At 56.0% G+C, this 18,888-nt stretch overlaps 2 protein-coding genes across 9 annotated transcripts; one reads left to right on the top strand and one right to left on the bottom strand.

Moving 5' to 3' along the window:
• Positions 1-133: 133 nt before the first annotated feature.
• FBXO44 (F-box protein 44) lies at positions 134-9,427 on the bottom strand. 8 transcript variants are annotated; one of them, XM_009193001.4, is made up of 7 exons: positions 8,850-8,942; positions 7,716-8,010; positions 5,058-5,184; positions 4,821-4,916; positions 4,578-4,713; positions 1,815-1,993; positions 134-312 (listed from the first exon to the last, which is right to left on the bottom strand). In XM_009193001.4, exons 2-6 carry the CDS (start codon positions 7,978-7,980, stop codon positions 1,850-1,852), a joined length of 768 nt encoding a protein of 255 aa, XP_009191265.1. In that variant the 5' UTR covers positions 7,981-8,010; positions 8,850-8,942; the 3' UTR covers positions 134-312; positions 1,815-1,849. The 8 variants fall into 8 exon arrangements, with proteins under 8 accessions (XP_009191265.1, XP_009191485.1, XP_009191187.1 ...); XM_009192923.4 differs by lacking the exon at positions 134-312 and adding an exon at positions 8,120-8,481 and having other exon boundaries at positions 837-1,993; positions 8,850-8,934; XM_009193221.4 differs by lacking the exon at positions 4,821-4,916 and having other exon boundaries at positions 5,087-5,184.
• Positions 8,971-16,412, top strand: FBXO2 (F-box protein 2). Its single transcript, XM_003891110.4, has 6 exons — positions 8,971-9,486; positions 13,009-13,380; positions 13,779-13,908; positions 13,978-14,073; positions 14,632-14,770; positions 15,014-16,412. Exons 1-6 carry the CDS (start codon positions 9,465-9,467, stop codon positions 15,146-15,148), a joined length of 894 nt encoding a protein of 297 aa, XP_003891159.1. The 5' UTR covers positions 8,971-9,464; the 3' UTR covers positions 15,149-16,412.
• The last annotated feature ends 2,476 nt before the right edge of the window (positions 16,413-18,888 follow it).

Genomic DNA, 18,888 nt, shown 5'->3' with positions numbered 1-18,888 from the left:
AGTTTGCCATGGGCTGGTGGATGGTGATCCTGCCCTGGCCAAAGCCCTTATCTAGCCCACCCTTGATTGAGATAGCTAAATGTAAGGAGTATTTATTAAGTGCTGTATTAGTCCATGTTCATACTGCTATAAAGAAATACTCGAGACTGGAATTTATAAAGGAAAGAGGTTTAATTGACTTACAGTTTCATATGGCTGGGGAGGCCTCAAGAAACTTACAATCATGGTGGAAGGTGAAGCAGAAGCACGTGGCAGCAGGAGGGAGCCAGGGAAACTGTCACTTGTAAAACCATCAGATCTCGTGAGAACTCACTATCATGAGAACAGCATGGGGAAAACCGCCCCCATAATCCAGTCACTTCCCACCAGGTCTTTCCCTAAACACCCAGGATTACCATTCAAGATGAGGTGTGGGTGGGGACACAAGGCTTAACCATATCAAGCACCAGCTGTGTGCCAGGCACCATTCTAAATGCTTCGGCTTCATCCAATGTCAGTAAAGCTCTTGGCAAAGAATAACACCAGGAGGCAGAGCCTGGATGGCACTGCTGATCTGGCACAAGGTGGACTCAAGGGCTGCTCAGAGATGTCTACACACCCCAACCCCAGCCTGTGGCTGGGCCTCTAGAGGAAGCCAGCAGTACTGGACGGCTGCCAGGTGAGACACCTGCAGCTCACTGAGGGGTCTGTCCCATGAACCTGCTTCTGTGATGGTCTGGTTCCTGAAATGCCAACCCCTCTGTACCTTAGGCAGAAGCCACACCATTGTACCATCTGCAGGTCCCGGCGGGACCACCTAAAGTCTGCCTTTCCTTCCAGAAACCACAGGGCACAGGTTAGGCTGGGCACACCTTTTATTTGAATGCATGGAGTAGGGCGAGGTCAGGAGAACACTGCTGTCCTTCCAGCAGGACAAGAGGCACGTTCCAAGGGTGGCTGGGTGGGAGACAGAGGTCTTGGGAATGCCAGTTCTAGGGGTGGGGTGGGGGCTTGGAATGCTCTCCAAGCCACAGGGGGTCTGGCCTGGATTTGGGAGGTGGGCAGGGGATCCTTCAAACACCCTACCATACTCATCCAGGGCTCACGTGTCCAGCTGTCAGAGCGGGTCCCAACCCTGCTCCCCACCTACCCTGGGACATCCTGTGCAGGATTCCCTCAGTCCTCTGGGAACCTGACCCCCACCTGGCACCCGTCTAGCTTCTAGGCTCTATTGATAGTGAGGAAAATCCACACCTGACCTGGACCCCACTCCACCCTGGGTCTGCCCATCTCAGACCGGGCCTGAGCCTCTGGGCTAAAGCCACCTCTTCTGAGCAGGCAGGCAGAGTAAGAGACTGGGAGCAGCAGACAGGGGCAGAGCGTGGCCCACGAGCCCACCCTCCGCTTCCCAGACTGGTCTGAGTTACATGGTCACCTCCCTGCACCATCAGGGCAGCTGCAGGCTTGCCAGATGTCTTGCCTGTCCCTGCTCTGAGGGTCAAAGAACACAAGTAGAATGGTCCCAGGAGGGGAAGGGAGAGACAGATCCAGGCTGGCCTCCAAGCTCGACTTTCTGAGGGGCCCAGGGGAACACGCCGCACCTCTCACATCTCAGGTGCTCCGTCTCTGAAAGGGGCCCATGCAGGCTTCCTCACCCATCATTCAGGTCAAGACCTTTTGGGGAGAGCTGGCCCCCACCCCAGCATGTGAGGGCTGCCCACGCCGAGAGGCTCCACAAAGAAGAGGCAGCTGGGGGCAAGGGTCAGAGGTCTGGGGACACCTGGCCTCCACCTCCCCTTCCCAAGCCCAGCCGTTTTCTGATAGCAGTTGTTTACCAGTCAGGGTTCAGCAGATGGGGGCTCAGGGGGCGTCAGGGCAGCGGGGGCCCGATGGTGATGCTGCTGTTGGTGACCCTCGGGCCGTACCAGCCGGCCCAGTAATGAGTGTCCACGCCGCCGTGCTGAAACCAGATGTAGCGGACGCCGGGCGGGTAGTTGGAGAATGTGTGGGAGACCTGGCGGGGCAGGTAGAGGGGGGAGAAAGGTCAAGGGAGCTGACTCAGGCTGGGTGTGGTGGTTCACACCGGGAATCCTAGTACTTTGGGAGGCCGAGCTGGGAGGGTTGTTTGAATCCAGGAGTTTGCGACTAGTTTGGTTGCAAACCAGAGATAGTGAGATACCATCTCTACAAGAAAAAAAAAAAAAAAAAATTAGCCAGGCACGGTGATGTGTGCCTGTAGTTCCAGGCAGGCTGAGGCAGGAGTACAGGCTAAGGCAGGAGTTCAAGACTGCAGTGAGCTGTGATCACGCCACTGCACTCCAGCCTGGACAACAGAGTGAGACCCTGTCTCTAAAAAACAAAAAAAATAAAAGAAAATGAGCCTTAAAAAAAAAGGGTGGGAGCTGACCCTGAGTGTGGCACTGCCTGAGGGGGGCAGGGGAACCAGGAAGTGGCTGAGTTCTTGGTGCCAGTCTAGAAATCAGTGGAGTTCTAGTTTGAGCTCTGTGATTTGGGACAGATCATTTCCTTTCTCTGAGCCTCGGTTTCCTCATCTATAAAATGGAGCAAAATCCTGCTGGTCCACTCCACAGGTTTATCCTTCAGCCCAAAGGAATGGAAAGAAACTGCAAGCTGCCAAAGGATGTCCAATATGCTCATCACAGGGCACATGTATTATTTAAGCTAAAATTAAGTAAAATTGCCCTGCGCGGTGGCTCACGCCTGTAATCCCAGCACTTTGGCAGGCCGGGGTGGGTGGATCACCTGAGGTCGGGAGTTCGAGACCAGCCTGACTAACATGGAGAAACCCCGTCTCTACTAAAAATACAAAATTAGCTGGTGTGGTGGCGCATGCCTGTAATCCCAGCTGCTCAGGAGGCTGAGGCAGGAGAATCACTTGAACCTGGGAGGTGGAGGTTGTAGTGAGCTGAGATCGCGCCACTGCACTCCAGCCTGGGCGACAGAGTGAGACTCCATCTCAAAAAAAAAAAAAAAAATTAAAATTAGATGAAAAAAAAAATTCAGGTACTCAGCTGTACTAGAAACTGGCTCTTACTAACTGTTCAGTGGTCACATGTAGCTACTGACTACTTTATGGATAGTGTAGACACAGACCATTTCTATCACTACAGAAAGTTCTATCGGACAGGGCTGGGGTTGGCAAACGATGACCTGCAGGCCCACTGCCTGTTTTTATAAATAAAGTTTTACTGGAACACAGCCATGTCCATTCATTTACATATTGTCTAGAGCTGTTTTCATACAACAACAGCAGAGTTAGAGAGTTGAGTAATTGTGACAAAGACAGTGTGACCTGCAAAGCCTAAAATATTCATGTCTGCCATTTTAAGAAAACATTTGCTAGGGCTGGGCACAGTGGCTCATGCCTGTAGTTCCAGCACTTTGGGAGGTTGAGGCAGAAGGATGACTTGAGGCCAGAAGTGCAAGACCAGCCTGGGCAACAAAGCAAAACTCTATCTCTACAAAAAAAAAAGAAAAAAAAATTTTTTTGAGACGGAGTCTCGCTCTGTCGCCCAGGCTGGAGTTCAGTGGCCGGATCTCAGCTCACTGCAAGCTCCGCCTCCCGGGTTCACGCCATTCTCCTGGCTCAGCCTCCCAAGTAGCTGGGACTACAGGCGCCCGCCACCTCGCCCGGCTAGTTTTTTGTATTTTTTTTAGTAGAGACGGGGTTTCACCGTGTTAGCCAGGATGGTCTCGATCTCATGACCTCGTGATCCGCCCGTCTCGGCCTCCCAAAGTGCTGGGATTACAGGCTTGAGCCACCGCGCCTGGCCAAAAAATTTTTTTTAATTAGTGGTGGTGCGCACCTGTACTCCCAGCTGCTCAGGAGGCTGAGGCAGGAGGATGGCTTGAGCCTAAGAATTTGAGTCTGCAGTGAGCTATGAATGCGCCAGCCTGGGTGACAGAGACCCTGTCCCTAAAAATATGTAAGTAAATTAAAACAAACAAACAAACGTTTGCTGACCCCAGTCTAGAAAACAGTAATAATCAATACTAGTAATTAGTAACAGTCAAACAGTCAACCTTTTGGAATTTTTTTTTCTTTTTTTCTTTTTTCTTTTTTTTTTTTTTAGATGGAGTTTCCCTCTTGTTGCCCAGGCTGGAGTGCAGTGGTGCGATCTCGGCTCACTGCAACCTCCGCCTCCTGGATTCAAGCGATTCTTCTGCCTTAACCTCCTGAGTAGCTGGCATGCGCCACCACGCCTGGGTAATTTTGTATTGTTGGTAAAGACAGGGTTTCTCCATGTTGGTCAGGCTAGTCTCGAACTCCCAACCTCAGGTGATCTGCCTGTCTGGGCCTCCCAAAATGCTGGGATTATAGGTGTGAGCCAAAGACCCCTGCCAACCTTTTGGAATATTTTTTGGCCCTGGCCTTGCCAGCATCATTTCACTGATTTCTTTCAGAGCTCTATGACAGAAGCACTATATACCCATTTTACAGAAGCAGTGAGTGAAGCTCAGAGCATTGGAAGCATAGCTGAGAAGATGCAGAGCTTGGATCTGAACCTAGACCCCATCTGACCGCAGCCTCAGCCTTGGACAATCTGCCTCTGCCCCTGCCTCCCAGGCCCACGCACCTCCCTCCACTTGGCATCGCTCTTCTGCTGGATGGTTGCCGGGTCTGGCTGGAAGGTCCCCAGAGGCGCGTGCGCGGACGACAGGAGCTGAACGCACAGCTGGTACTTGGACCCGCAATCTGGCCTGGCTGCGAACCTGCAGGGAGAGGGAGGGCCCATCAGGGCCTCGGAGATTGGGGGCAGGGCAGGGGTGGGGCGCCTGATTGGCATGCCCCCCCCCAGACCCTTGCCCCAGGCACTCACCAGTCCTTGACCTCGATGTCCGGCCGTGTGGTATCCATCAGCTCCTCCCAATACCCTTCGGCCTTGAGGTCCACCACCTGGGACTTGAGGCAGGTGCTGGGGGCAGGCAGAAGGGTGGGAGGGGCTGGGGCTCACCACTAGGGCAGTGAGGGGCTAGGACTGCCCCTTTCCAGGGTGGGAGGGACCACAGGGTAAATTGATTTGGGCTTTCCCCTACCCCAAGTCCCCGGATCTTACTAATATGAAGTCACGAAGTATTTCTTGACCTGGTCATTGGGGAATTCCTTCCTCTGGTCTCGAGAGAGATCCTCCACCTTCCATTCATCGCCTCCATTCACATCCAGGCTCCAGAACTCGAACCCCTCTGATGGAAAAGCAGAGTTCACACTGAAGGGAAGCCCCTCAGTGGCCACCTTCTCCCAAGTGCCCCTTCCTCCCAACTCCTCTGCCCGCATCTTGGCGGCTGCCCTCAAGCCCTGTGCTGTGGGACGCTGCAGATCACAGTGGCCACCGCGTATTAGGTGCTTCCTGTGTTGCAGGCACAGGGAGGTGACTTCCCTGGGGGCCCTGAGACACATGGTGATGTGAGTGACCAGACCTCTTCTGTGATGGAGAACGCTCTGATGTGGGCCAGACAGACCTGGGTCTAGTCCCAGCTCTACCAGCACTCGGCTGTGTGACCTTGGGCCAGTTGCTTTCCCTCTCTGACCCTTGGTTGTCTCCTCTGTAAACTGGAGTAAGAACAGGGCCTGAGAAGCTTTTTTTGCAAAGTGCCAAAATATTTTAGGACTTGTGGCCCACATACTATCTCTATTGTATAGTTTTTTGTTTGTTGTTGTTTCTTTTCGTATAACCCTTCAAAAACATAAAAACTTTTTTTTTGTTGTTTGTTTTTTAAGACAGAGTTTCGCTCATCACCCAGGCTGGAGTGCAATGGCGCGATCTCGGCTCACTGTAACCTCCGCCTCCTGGGTTCCAGTGATTCTCCTGCCTCAGCCTCCCGAGTAGCTGGGATTACAGTCGCATGCCACCATACCTGGCTAATTTTTGTATTTTTTTGTAGAGGCAGGGTTTCACCATGTTGGCCAGGCTGGTCTCGATCTCCTGACCTCAGATGATCCACCCACCTTGGCCTCCCAAAGTGCTGGGATTACAGGTATGAGCCACTGCTCCTGGCCCAGATGCCTTCTGTGATGGAGAACGCTCTGATGTGGGCCAGACAGACCTGGGTGTAGTCCCAGCTCTACCAGTACTCAGCTGTGTGACCTCAGGCCAGTTGCTTTCCCTCTCTGAGCCTCAGTTGTCTCCTCTGTAAACTGGAGTAAGAACAGGGGCTGGGAAGCTTTTTTGGCAAACTGCCAAAATATTTTAGGACTTGTGGGCCACAAACTATCTCTATTGTATGGTTTTTTTGGTGGTTGTTTCTTCTCTCTCTCTCTCTTTTTTTTTTTTAATTTAAATAATCCTTTAAAATTGTAAAAACAGGCCAGGCACAGTGGCTCACACCTGTAATCCCAGCACTTTGGGAGGCCGAGGCGGGTGGATCACCTGAGGTTAGGAGTTCGAGACCAGCCTGACCAACATGGAGAAACCCCATCTCTACTAAAAATACAAAATTAGCTGGATGTGGTGGCGCATGACTGTAATCCCAGCTACTCGAGAGGCTGAGGCAGGAGAATCACTTGAACCCAGGAGGCGGAGGTTGCAGTGAGCTGAGATCGTGCCATTGCACTCCAGCCTGGGCAACAAGAGTGAAAATCTGTCTCAAAAAAAAAAATAAATAAAAAATAAAAACGTAAAAACAATTCTTAATGCCTCAGCCAGATTTGGCTCATGGACAGCTTGGAGGAGTTGTTTTATTATCATTTTGCTCCAGAATTTGGTCAAATTGTGGAAAACGAGGTTCCCATGCCATCCCAGTGTCTACCCAACAACACAGCAAGCAAGGATCAGTAGAAACCTTGCTTTACCTGTTGTTGTAACATACTGGGAAGAAGACCAGATCTCCCATTCTTCCACAAGCAAAACCCCCTTGGCCCTCTGGGACCATGTCAGTAGGCCCAACCCTGGAGCCTAGAAACTAGGCCAACAAAACATGGCTCTGACTTCCTGGCCTTGTGTCTTAAGCAGAATTAGTCTCAGTTGGCAACATTCCCCTTCCTAGGAAAGATCACTGGGGAAATAATCTTAAGAGTAGAATAAGAGGGTATGGTGGCTCATGCATGTAATCCCAGCACTTTGGGAGGCCAAGGCAGGCGGATCACTTGAGGCCAGGAGTTTAACACCAGCCTGTATTTTAATAGAGACATGGTGAAACCGTGTCTCTATTAAAAATACAAAAAATTAGCTGGGCATGGTGGCGGGCACCTGTAATCCCACCTGTAGTCCCAGCTACTCGGGAGGCTGAGGCAGGAGAATCCCTTGAACCCGGGAGGCGGAGGTTGCAGTGAGCCAGGATCGCACTATTGCACTCCAGCTTGGGCAATAGAGCGAGATTCCATCCAAAAAAAAAAAAAATTAGCCAGGTATGGTGGCGCATGCCTGTAATCCCAGCTATTTGGGAGGCTGAACCTGGGAGGTGGAGGTTACAGTGAGCCAAGATTGCGCCACTGTATTCCAGCCTGGGTGACAGAGTGAAACTCTGTCTCAAAAAAAAAAAAAAAAGAAAAGAAAAGAAAAAAAGAGTAGAGTAACAATAAGAAACACCACTCTTGGCCTCAGTTTGCCCATCTGAAAAATGTGTGTACTATCAGTAGCTACTTCTTCGGGTTACTGTGAGAGGAGAAAAGGTGTTAAACCATCCAAAGCACCTGGCTCATACTAAGTGCTCAACACATGTTCCTGGTGTCACAACTGTGTGTACTGGAGGCATGCCAGACCCGGCCTGTACCCCACCTTCAGCGCACGGGTTGTGCAGGAGGTTCCTGTGCAGGCTCCGTAGGAAGTAGAAGATCTTCCAGTCGGCCACGGGCTGGTCCCAGTCCTCGGTGATGAAGCCCTCTCGCAGGCACTTGCGCTTCCAGAGGGTCACCAGGTCGATGAGGTCCCGCCAGAGGCTGCAGACCAGGCGGCAGTTCAGCAGCAGCTGGCGGGCGGGCACGTGCGTGAACAGCTCCAGCAGGATGTTCTCGGGCAGCTCGTTGATGTTCCCCACAGCCATGGCTAGTGGCTTCTGGATACCCTCCTGTGGCTGTTGAAAAGCTATGCTGCAGGCCTCATCCCTGCTCTGTCATTTATCTCGGGAGAGTCATAGTGCCTCTCCCAGCCTCAGTTTCCCTCTCTGTAAATGGGTACCTTACCTCCAGGGGTCACTGGGGCGGTCCAAGGAGCTTAGGGCATATCAGGTACTTTAATAAAAGGTGAGCTCTGATTTTTTTTCTCTGGCTTCTCACAACAAACGTGGAAGGCACTGCCCAAGGTCAAAATAAGGGCAGAGGGGGAAGGAGCCGGGATCTTCTTTGATTCCAGGGCCAGCCTTTTTCAGTAAGCCAGACAGTCTATGCGCAGCCCGGCAGAGCACCCCAGGCCTCCAGTGTCGTCACCATCCTTTCTCCCATCCTCGGAACATGATGGGAGGAGGAGGCTAATTATTACTGCCTCCCCCGGAGGTCCAAAGGGCTGCAGCCACCTTCTCAGGATCTCAGAGGACATGACCTCCTGCCTAGCTGGGAGTGGCAAGAGGGTGGGCGACAGGGAAGGGCCCTTCCTATCTCCCTACCCCCACCCCCAGCCCCGCGGCTGGGCTCCTCCACCCCAAGTCTGCCAGCGCGCCTGCAGCCTCCCCTTCCCACGCTGTGCTTTAAAATGTCCCCCAAAGTCTGGGCTCCGACCCCTGCACATCGATGGCGACCCCAGCCCCAGTTCGCGGCCGCGCCGCGCAGCCAGTTCAGGCCCGGCGGCCTGGGCCTGGTCGGTGCCGGGCCTCCCTCGGCAACTGCGGCCCGACCGGGAGCCCAGGAGCCTTCCCGGCAGCCCCCGCCCAGCCGCGCCCCCTCCCCGGCGCCCCCCGCGCCCCCTCCTGCCGGTCACCTGCGCTCGGCTGCAGCGGCACGATCCGCTGGGCCGCCCAAGCTGCACCGCCTGGACCTGCGCTTGCCGGGGAAGTGAGGCTCCGCCCCGGCCCTCCAGGCCCCGCCCCCGCGCCCAGGGCCCCGCCCCGCGCAGCGCTGGGCCAGGGACGCGCCCCCCGCCGCGTCGTAGGAAAATTACCTGGTGTTGGGGGTGGGGCGGAAGGCGCCTCCTATCCCCCGACTACGCTTGGGCCACCCGCCCCGCACCCTCGGCCTGACCCAGCCTCTCCCTGCCTCCCCTCGCCGCCTCCTTCCAGCAGTCCCCCAGGAGCGAGCTGGGAGATGCCCCAAATCGGACCCCTCCCCAATTAAACGAAAACACCTCCTGACCTTTCCCAGCCTCCTGGGTCCGCTGAGGAACCCGCAGCCCCAGGCCTCGAGCCGATTGCTGGGACTGCGGGGCGGCCGGGCGCGGGGCCAGAGGCGGGGCGGGGCGGGGCGGGTCGGGGGCCTTTAAGAGGCGCGGCCGCCGGGACCGACACAGACGCGGACAGCGCCGGTACTCGCCGCCCCGGGACTCGCGCAGCCCGCAGCGCTCCGGCTCCTCCTCCTCTCGCGACCGCCCTCCGCAGCGATGGACGGAGACGGTGACCCAGGTAGCCGCCGCCTGGACCGCTCGCTGCGGCGGGGAGGGGAGATGGGGTCGGCGGGCGAGCGCTGCACAGAGCGGAGTCAGAGAGCGAGGGGGCCCGGAGACCTGGCGCGGCAAACTTTCACGCCAGCGAAGTCCTAGAGGCGGTCTCCAAAGAGCACATATCTCTGCTATCTTGGTCTGGCGGGAGGCCTTGAGAGGCGACCGGCAGGGAGAGAGGACTCCTGGGTCCCATTTAGCCAGGAAGTAGCACGAGAGGACCCCCACATTCCCGCCTCCCAGCTTCCTGAGGGTCTGTCTGGCGGGCGCCTGGGATGCGTCTGGGACGGAGGCTGCGAGCCTTTTCTTTCATCAGCTCTTCCAGCTCTGGGCCTTGGGCCGCCTGGATCCCCGTGGGTTCCTTGGGGTCCCTGGCCTGGCCTCACCTATCCCTGCCTTCCTCCTGAGCTCCCTTGTCTGGAGGGGCGGCCCCTCCCCTCCCCGGCGTGGTGAGATCCCCAGTGGGGACCGGGCCAGCGGTGAGGGAGCATTGGGGGCAGCTTTGGCTGGTGCTCAGAGCCTTCCCAGGCTGCCCAGTCATCCTCTCTGGCACTCAAGACCCCTCACCCCCAATCGTCCAACTCCCTGCGGGGCCTGCAGGGGTTGCCTGCTGAGTCAGGATGGAAACAAGACCTGCCTGCAGACAGCCCTCACTCTTTCCTCATCAGGTCCAGCTCGGGGTGGGCATTGCTTGGGGTATGCGGTGGCAAACAGACTGATGAAAGCTCTGGCCCCCCCAACCCCCCATTCCCCCCACCTCCAGCCCTGAAAATCCCAGCTCCTGCAGCCCTTGCTCCCAATCCACGGCCTTCTGGCCACACCCTCTGTAGGGCTCCAGAACTGGCTCCTGCTTTTTCCCAGGGCTCAGCTATTCCCTGGACTCTGGGGCCCACTCCAGGTGAGTGAATCAGCCTCGCAGGCAGGCAGCTTCCAGGGGCCAGATAACTTTCGGCCGGCAACAATGTGGGGAGTTGTGTGTGTAAGAGAGAGGGTGGGGGGAGCTGTAATTGGATCTGGGGCCTTGAGTGCCAGGCCCCGGGGCCAGAAGAGGGGACTGGGTGAGGTGCACCTTTCCGGGAGCATCAGGTGTCCGATGGGGCCAGGGCCGGAGGGGAGGGCTGGAGAGGTGAGGACACTGGGCCCAGCTCCCCAGAGAGCTGTGGGCATCTGCCTGGGCAGGCGATGTGGCTTCAGGGCTTGGCATTTTCCTCTGTCTTCCTGCTGTTCTGCGATGTGGTCTGGGAGAAGCTGTTAAGCCCCTTTTGGCCTCAGTTTCCTCTTTGCCAAAGGGGCAGGTGTAAATCCCCACATCATAAAGATGTGGCCAAAAAAAATGCTAATAAGGAAGGAGAAGTGCTGTGTTCAATGTGGTTCACTCAGTAAGACTGACTGAGGACTCGCTGTGTGCTCTGGGCTCTGCGAAAGCTCTCAAGGGCGCGACTGTGTGTTGGGCAGGGAGGAGAAGCTGCATGTGAGGAGGTTAAGAGCTGGTGGGCCTGGAGACTTGGGTCTGGGCCCTGCCACCTGTTCCCTTCCCCAGTGCCTGACCTGTTCCCACCACCGCCTTGACTCTCCAGGGCCTAGCCCATGGGAGCTCCCCATCGTAGGTCTGAGAGCTGTAGTCTTCCTGATCGCCCAGAGTGGCCCTGTCTCCTCCTCACTGGCTCTCCCTCATCCAGGCATCTGGGGCACTCGGTGTCCACTTACTCAAGGCTGTGACGGCCCCACTGAAGCCAACTGGGATCCAAGAGACAGTCCGGCTGCTGCGGTGACATCTGCCTGCCTCCTTACAATTCAGAATGCTCTTGTCCCCCTCGTCAGGGGATTTGGACATCTGTCCTGTTTGTATGGCCTAGCACAATGATTACTCCCATTTACAGATGAGAAAACTGAGGGCCAAGGATGGGAAAAGGAGGTAGAGACAGTTTCCTTCCCCAAGGCCCTATGTCATCTCCTTGCTTGTTATGATTTATTTAAATAAGTCCCTCCTCATCCCCAAATCACACAATAGCTGGGGACAGCTGGGTTTCTGGGCTCTGTTCTCCAGCCCCTGAAGGCTCCAGGTCCCATGTCCCCTTCCCTAAATACTGGCAGTGTGTCCTTCAACAAGTCACTTAATCCCTGAGCCTGAATATTTGCACCTGCAAAGTCAAAATCCTGGCCTTGGTGCAGTGGAGCATGACTGTAATCCCAGCACTTTAGGAGGCCGAGGCAGCAGGATTGCTTGAGTACAGGAGTTGAGGCCAGCCTGGGCAACAGAGTGAGATCCTATCTTTAAAAATAAAAGTCAGCCGGGCGTGGCGGCTGATGCCTTTAATCCTAGCACTTTGGGAGGCCTAGGTGGGTGGATCACCTGAGGTCAGGAGTTTGAGACCAGCCAGGCCAACATGGCGAAACCCCATCTCTACTAAAAATACAAAATTTAGCCAGGTGTGGTGGCACATGCGTGTAATCCCAGCTACTTGGGAAACTGAGGCAGAAGACTTGCTTCTCAGCTTCCAGCTACCCAGGAGGCAGAGGTCGCAGTGAGCCGAGATCACGCCACTGCACTCCAGCCTGGAGTGTAGTGACAGAGCGAGCGAGATTCCATCTCAAAAAAAAAAAAAAAAAAAAATGTCAGAATCCTAACACTGTCTACTAATTCAGTGAATTATTTTGTGGAGGCTGTGGTGGTTTAAGATGGCTCTGGAGCCAGGCTGTCTGGGTTCAAATCCAGGCTCCAACCACTGATTAGCTGTGTGATCCTGGGCTGTTTCACCTCTCTGTGCCTCAGTTTCCTCATCAATGAAATAAGGACAGCAATAAGAGCAACCTCAAAGAAATGGTATGAGGATGTAAAGAGTAAATGAAGTTGAAATGCTTTGGACAGTGGCTAACACTTGCGGAGTACCCCCAAAACATGAGTTCCTAACAACAGACCAGGGAAAGTGCCAGATGCCAGGCACAGGACATGAAGCTGTGTTTTCCAGACCATGTTCTGGCCCTCATGAAGCTCCGTATGGTCCAGAGACAGGCGTTTATCATAGGATCACACCACAGGACAAAAGCTAGGAAGGGCTGTGAGAGGGTGTCATAGGGGGAAATCTCGGAAGGCTTCCTGAGGAGGTGAGGGGAGCAGGGATCTCAGAGGGTGGTTGGGAGGATGAAAGAAGTTCCGGTGTGAAGCATTGTACAGTGCTATAGATGGATGTCATTAATAATAAAAATATGATCCTTGCTGCCATCTGCCCAGGCCTGGGCTTTACTGGTCCAGCAGAGGAAACAGGCCTCTGAGGCACCTCTTTGGACTTAGGGGCTGATCCAGGGTTGGTCCCTGGCCCTGTGGCCCTCTTCCTTGGGCACCAGTCTGTAGTCACAGAATCTCCGACCCCAGCTGTGGATTGTCCCAAGGTGGGGTGGGGGAGGATATGGGCACATTGCAGTCCTGGGGCCTGGAGGGGTACAGGGTGGGTGAGGTACACAACCCCCCACCCACCCCTGCCTGCAGAAAGCGTGGGGCAGCCCGAGGAGGCAAGCCCGGAGGAGCAGCCGGACGAGGCGAGCGCTGAGGAGGAGCGGCCGGAGGACCAAGAGGAGGAGGAGGAGGAGGCGGTGGCCGCCGCGTACCTGGACGAGCTGCCCGAGCCGCTGCTGCTGCGCGTGCTAGCCGCACTCCCGGCCGCCGAGCTGGTGCAGGCCTGCCGCCTGGTGTGCCTGCGCTGGAAGGAGCTGGTGGACGGCGCCCCGCTGTGGCTGCTCAAGTGCCAGCAGGAGGGGCTGGTGCCCGAGGGCGGCGCGGAGGAGGAGCGCGACCACTGGCAGCAGTTCTACTTCTTGAGCAAGCGGCGCCGCAACCTTCTGCGCAACCCATGCGGGGAAGGTGAGAAGCCCTCGCCGGGCGAGCTCAGCTTCCCCTGCTGCGAAATGGGCCGAAATGGCGCCGGCTGGCTTTGAGGGAGAAATAGAAGCGCCTGGCTCAGTGCCAGCAATGGGTAGCCCCAAGGCTGTCTATTACTGTACCTCTCTGGCCACCTGCGTCCTGGGGTCTCCCGGCTCCTCCCACCCTCAGCCAGCTGGAGCAGGGCGGGATGGGGGACATACCTGTCAGGAGGCAGATTTGGAAAGTGCCCACTGGTTCACTCTCTCATTCATCATCTGCCCACCCAGACACCAAGTGCCACCTTTGCCCTGCCCACCTCCACATAGTGGCAAGAGCCAGCCCTGCCACAGCCTTAGCAGGGACTGAGTGACCAGGGTGGGGCTGTCGTGTCCCTACAGAGGACTTGGAGGGCTGGTGTGACGTGGAGCATGGTGGGGACGGCTGGAGGGTGGAGGAGCTGCCTGGAGACAGTGGGGTGGAGTTCACCCACGACGAGAGCGTCAAGAAGTACTTCGCCTCCTCCTTCGAGTAAGGAGAAGGGAGTGGAGGAGGGGGGGAGGGGGAGCGTCCGCTCTGTTCTAACTCCAGTTCTCCCAGGTGGTGTCGCAAAGCGCAGATCATTGACCTGCAGGCTGAGGGCTACTGGGAGGAGCTGCTGGACACGACTCAGCCGGCCATCGTGGTGAAGGACTGGTGAGAGGGCCCTGGGGTGGCATGGGGCTGGGAGGAGTGGGGTAAGGCAGAGGGGTGAGCCAGCTGGGGACCCCCCCCAGGGATGCTGCCTCCCCACTGCAGGGGTTGAGGCCACGTGGGCCACGGGTCTGCAAAGTTGACAGCTTCGGAGTATTCAGGAGAACCTGGAAACCCACCTCCCCTCCTGAGTTTTAATTGTTGGCAAATATATGCACATAGATATGTTTGTATGTATGTAATGTATATATTTCAACATTAGTCTGCGGTCCAAACCAAAGGCCACTCTGTGGACTGGCTTTGGCCCCAAGCTGGGGTCCGGCCAACCTGGAATGTAGTCCTTGTGTTTCCTGCTTGGACTGTCACTTTCTCTTGCTGGCCTTGTTTCCCTTATCTGTAAACTCGGAGCACTGGCAGTGCTGGCCGACAGGGATGTTGGGCGCACAGGAGGACTTTTGTGGAAATCCCTGTCCCCAGGACGTGTTCAGCAGGGCTGAGGCCATGCCCCCACCCCACCCCACCCCAACCCCGCTCCCCACCTCCCTCCCTCCCTCTGAGCAGGTACTCGGGCCGCAGCGACGCTGGTTGCCTGTACGAGCTCACCGTGAAGCTACTGTCCGAGCACGAGGACGTGCTGGCTGAGTTCAGCAGCGGGCAGGTGGCAGTGCCCCAAGACAGTGACGGCGGGGGCTGGATGGAGGTGAGCCTGGGGGACCCAGGGCGGAGGGGTGGGGCCCGGACGTGAGGGGCGTGACTTCAGGAGACCCCGCCCGCGGCGCGCCTGGGCTGGGCAGGGCTGAGATAGTCACCGGGTGGTGGAGAGAACTCTGAATACTGCCGAGAAACCGAATGGGGGAGCTGCAGGTCGGTCGGTGTGCTGGGGTGGGGCGGCAGGGGAGGCCTCTGGACCTCTGAGGCTGACTCTTCTTACCTCCGCCCCCAGATCTCCCACACCTTCACCGACTACGGGCCGGGCGTCCGCTTCGTCCGCTTCGAGCACGGGGGGCAGGACTCCGTCTACTGGAAGGGCTGGTTCGGGGCTCGGGTGACCAACAGCAGCGTGTGGGTAGAACCCTGAGCGGCCCGGCCCTGCCTCCACCCACCCCCAGCTGCCTGGAGGGGCAAAGGCCGGGGGTAGATAGGCCTTAACTTAGTTCATAGCGTCCTTGCCTTCCCCAAGCCACACATCCTCCTCCCATCCCTTGCTCCGAGCCCAGCCCCTGAGCAGGGAGAGAGAAGTTTTGTTGGCATAGGTTTGCTTAGGTAGCCGGCTTCTAGAACGTAGATCCGTGAGGGCGTGGGCTTGGACTGGACCCACTGCTGAACCCCTTGCATCTAGCACACTGCCTGCCACAAAGTGGGCTCTCAATAAATATTATTTGTCCAAGGAAGGAATGAATGAACAAATGGATGAACGCTGCTCCCTTCCCATCCTTTTCTGTCTCCTGAGGGCCCCCCGGCATAGCCTGGAAAAATACTTGGTAGGGCTCCAGTTGCTCTGGTTTCCAGCGGCCCTTGGGCCAGGCAGGACAAAGCTGGGATTGTGAGACCAAGGAAGGGTGAGCTGAGCCTGGCGCCTGACCGACACCCAAGCTGCCCAGAGGCCAGAAAAGGGCATGTTGAGGGGGCTGCCCTCCAGGCCTTTCCTGGTCCAGTGATTATCCTAGGCCTTGCTACGATCCCCCATCCTTTACTAAAGGCAGAGTGGGGTTGGGGGTGTACCAGTTCTCAGGGCCCAGGTGACCAATAGCAGCATGTGGGTAGAGCCCTGAGTGGCCCTGCTTCTACCCTCCCTCAGATGCTTGGAAGGGTAGAGGCTGGGAGTAGATAGGCCTTAACTTAGTCCATAGTGTCCTCACCTTCCCCAAGCCTACACAGCCCTTCATCAAGCTGGGCCCCTAGGGCAAGGTGTCAGTTCCTTTGTCTGATTGGCAACTGGGGTGGGTGTGGACTGTGCTAGGGTCTACAGTACCAGTTCTCTTGGGCCCAGGGATGGAGTTGAGGGGCCTGGGGTGGGGGATGGGAGGTGGGGATGGGGAAGCACAAAAAGGGTTGGTTTGGAGTTTCTCTTAGTTCATGCCCACCCTCTGGAGTCATTAGCATCTGGTCTCATTGGCCCTTTTCCAAGCCTGGCCCAGAGGTTGGCCCAGCCATTGGCCTGGGGGAGGGGAGGTGGGGAGGGCATTGTGCCAGACTCTGTGCTCCCGCACACTCCTTCTGGCCACCCCAGCCCCTTCCAGAGACTGTCAGCTGCTGGTCCTGGGGGCGGGCATTTGAAGAGCCTGGAACCCTTTGCCCTTCTCTCCTGAAATGGAGACCAATAAAATCACTGAGAGCCTCCAGCTTTGCTTTGGTTCTGAACCCTGATGCTACCTTCTGGTCTGGTGGGATTGCAGGGGTCAAGCTGGGGCCTGCCTGCAATTGTTCATTCATTCACTCGTTCATTTACTTACAATTCCCAGAGCCCCAACCCCAGGCCAGGTCATATGTGGGGGCCCTGAAGTTACAGCGGGGAATAAGAGACTCGTTCCCAGGAAGAATCAGAAGCCTGGCCACATGAAGGGTAGGACCCCAGGGGAGGGGGAGCCAGTGTCCTGGGCCCTCCAGTGCAGTGGTGGAGATGCAGCCCCTGCTCTGGGGACATCCTCAGTCTGACAAGGGAGACAAAACTTTGACTTCAGAAAACTTTCAGTTTCGAGGGAGAGGCATAGCCTCTTCCACAAGGACGCCCTCTGTCCTGTTTAGGGGATTTCAGTCTGGTGGGGAAGGCACAGTCCATGTTCACCGGAGCTGCCAATCAGACAAAGGAACTGATGCTTTGCCCTCGGGGTCCAGCTTGATGAAGTGCTATGGAGGAACAGGCTCACCCCATGAACTCCCATGCTTAGGGGTGGGAGACTAAGGGTGGGCGTGTGGGGAGCCAGGTTAATAGGGGATGGGGTGAGTGGAGAAAGGACTGGAGCCCGCAGTAGGCTATGGGAAGAAACTGAAGATGGAGACAGGTCGTGGGCGTGAGGGGCCAGGAGGTCAGGTTGGGGTACCCGTGAGTACTGGAGGTCAGCACTGGAATGTGGGGGGTGTGGAAGGTGCTGTAGGTGGAGGGGGGCGCCCCTGAGTTTCAGGCGCCCATGGAACATTCAGGAAAGAGGCCCATAGAGAGTGTGGGGCCCTGGGCTGCTGATGCAGTTATAGGAGGTGCAGTGTCTGTGGCCAGAAACCAAAGCCAAGGGCGGAAACAGGCATGGAGTGAGGCAGGAGAGGCCTCTGGGCTCACAACGGACCGACCAGGGACAGGGGAAGCAGGGCAGCCAGGAAGGCAGGGGGAGGGGTGGGAGGTAGGTGCAAAACCAGAAGGCCACCTGCAGCCAAGAGCCTGAGGAAGGAGCCAGAAGCCCTGCCCGGAAGCCCAGAGGCCCTGAGCCTGCTGTGGTCTCTCCCCAGGGCATGGGGCCCTCAGAGGAGACCAGAGGGGCCTCAGACTCACTCTCCCTGTCAGTAGAGGGACATCAGATACACCAGTGGTGTTTAGGTTAAGAAGATAAGACAACTGCTTCTCAGCCTTCAAAGGGCTGTGTGAGGCGGGCCAGAAGGCTCCCTGGGCATAGGGCACTTCCTATTACACCACCCCACAGTCCAGTCAGAGGTGGGACGGGAGAGCGCATGGCCATCCCTTTTATGGTTTCCTGGCAAGTGATACAGAATAACTGGAGAAGCAGAAGCTCCTGTCCAGGCACATCTGGCTCCTAAGGGAGTGCTCTTAACTCCTGTTAGCATTTCTCCCCTACCCTGGAGGACAGAGCTGGACCCACGTGTAAACATTACAGGATGGCAGATACCAGCTGCCTGTAAGGAAAAACCTGTGTGGCATCCAGCAGGGGGCACCCCAGGGCTGTCTCTGGGACAGTGGGGCCAGTTGAAGCCAGAGACAGCAGATAGGGCTTTCATGTCTCCTAAGATCCTATTTTTTATTTAAAAATTAAAAAAAAAAAAACCATTCAGAGACAGGGTCTCACTCTATCACACAGGCTGGAGTGCAGTGGTATGATCATGGCTCACTGCAGCCTCAATTTTCTGGGCTCAAGCAATCCTTCCCCCTCAGCCTCCTGAGTAGCTGGGATTGCAGGCATGTGCCACCACACCAGGCTAATTTTTATTTTTTGTGGAGATGGGGTCTTGCCATGTTGGTCAGGCAGGTCTCAAACTCCTGGCCTCAAGCAATCCTCCTGCCTCGGCCTCCCAAAGTGCTGGGATTACAGACGTGAGCCACCGTGCCCAGCCAGTTCTTCCTAATCATTTGATATTTATGAAGATGGACCTACTATATGTAAGGTAGGGACAAAACAAACAAAGTCTCTGGTCTCTTGGAATGTACAGTCTAGATGGAGAAACGTAACACAAGCAACTAAATGAGTGAACAAGATAATTACCCACATGAGATAGCACTTCATCAATAAGCCAGGCACTACTCTAAAAGCTTTATATATATTAATTTGTCATAATAACCTCACGAAGTGGAAACTATGATTACTTCCATTTTTACAGATGAGAAAATTGGGCCCGGCGCAGTGGTTCATGCCTGGAATCCCAGCACTTTGGGAGGCCGAGGCGGGTGGATCACCGGAGGTCAAGAGTTCAAGACCAGCCTAACCAACATGGTGAAACCCCGTCTCTACTAAAAATACACAAAAATTATTTGAGTGTGATGGTGTGCACCTGTAATCCCAGCTACTTGGGAGGCTGAGGCAGGAGAATTGCTTGAACCCAGGAGGCGGAGGTTACAGTGAGCTGAGATTGCACCACTGGACTCCAGCGTGGGCC

Source organism: Papio anubis, chromosome 1 (genome assembly GCF_008728515.1).
Source record: "Papio anubis isolate 15944 chromosome 1, Panubis1.0, whole genome shotgun sequence".
In the NCBI taxonomy this organism is placed as follows: Eukaryota; Metazoa; Chordata; class Mammalia; order Primates; family Cercopithecidae; genus Papio; species Papio anubis.
The sequence above is the reverse complement of the archived record's forward strand: the minus strand, read 5'-3'. Positions and strand labels throughout refer to the sequence as shown.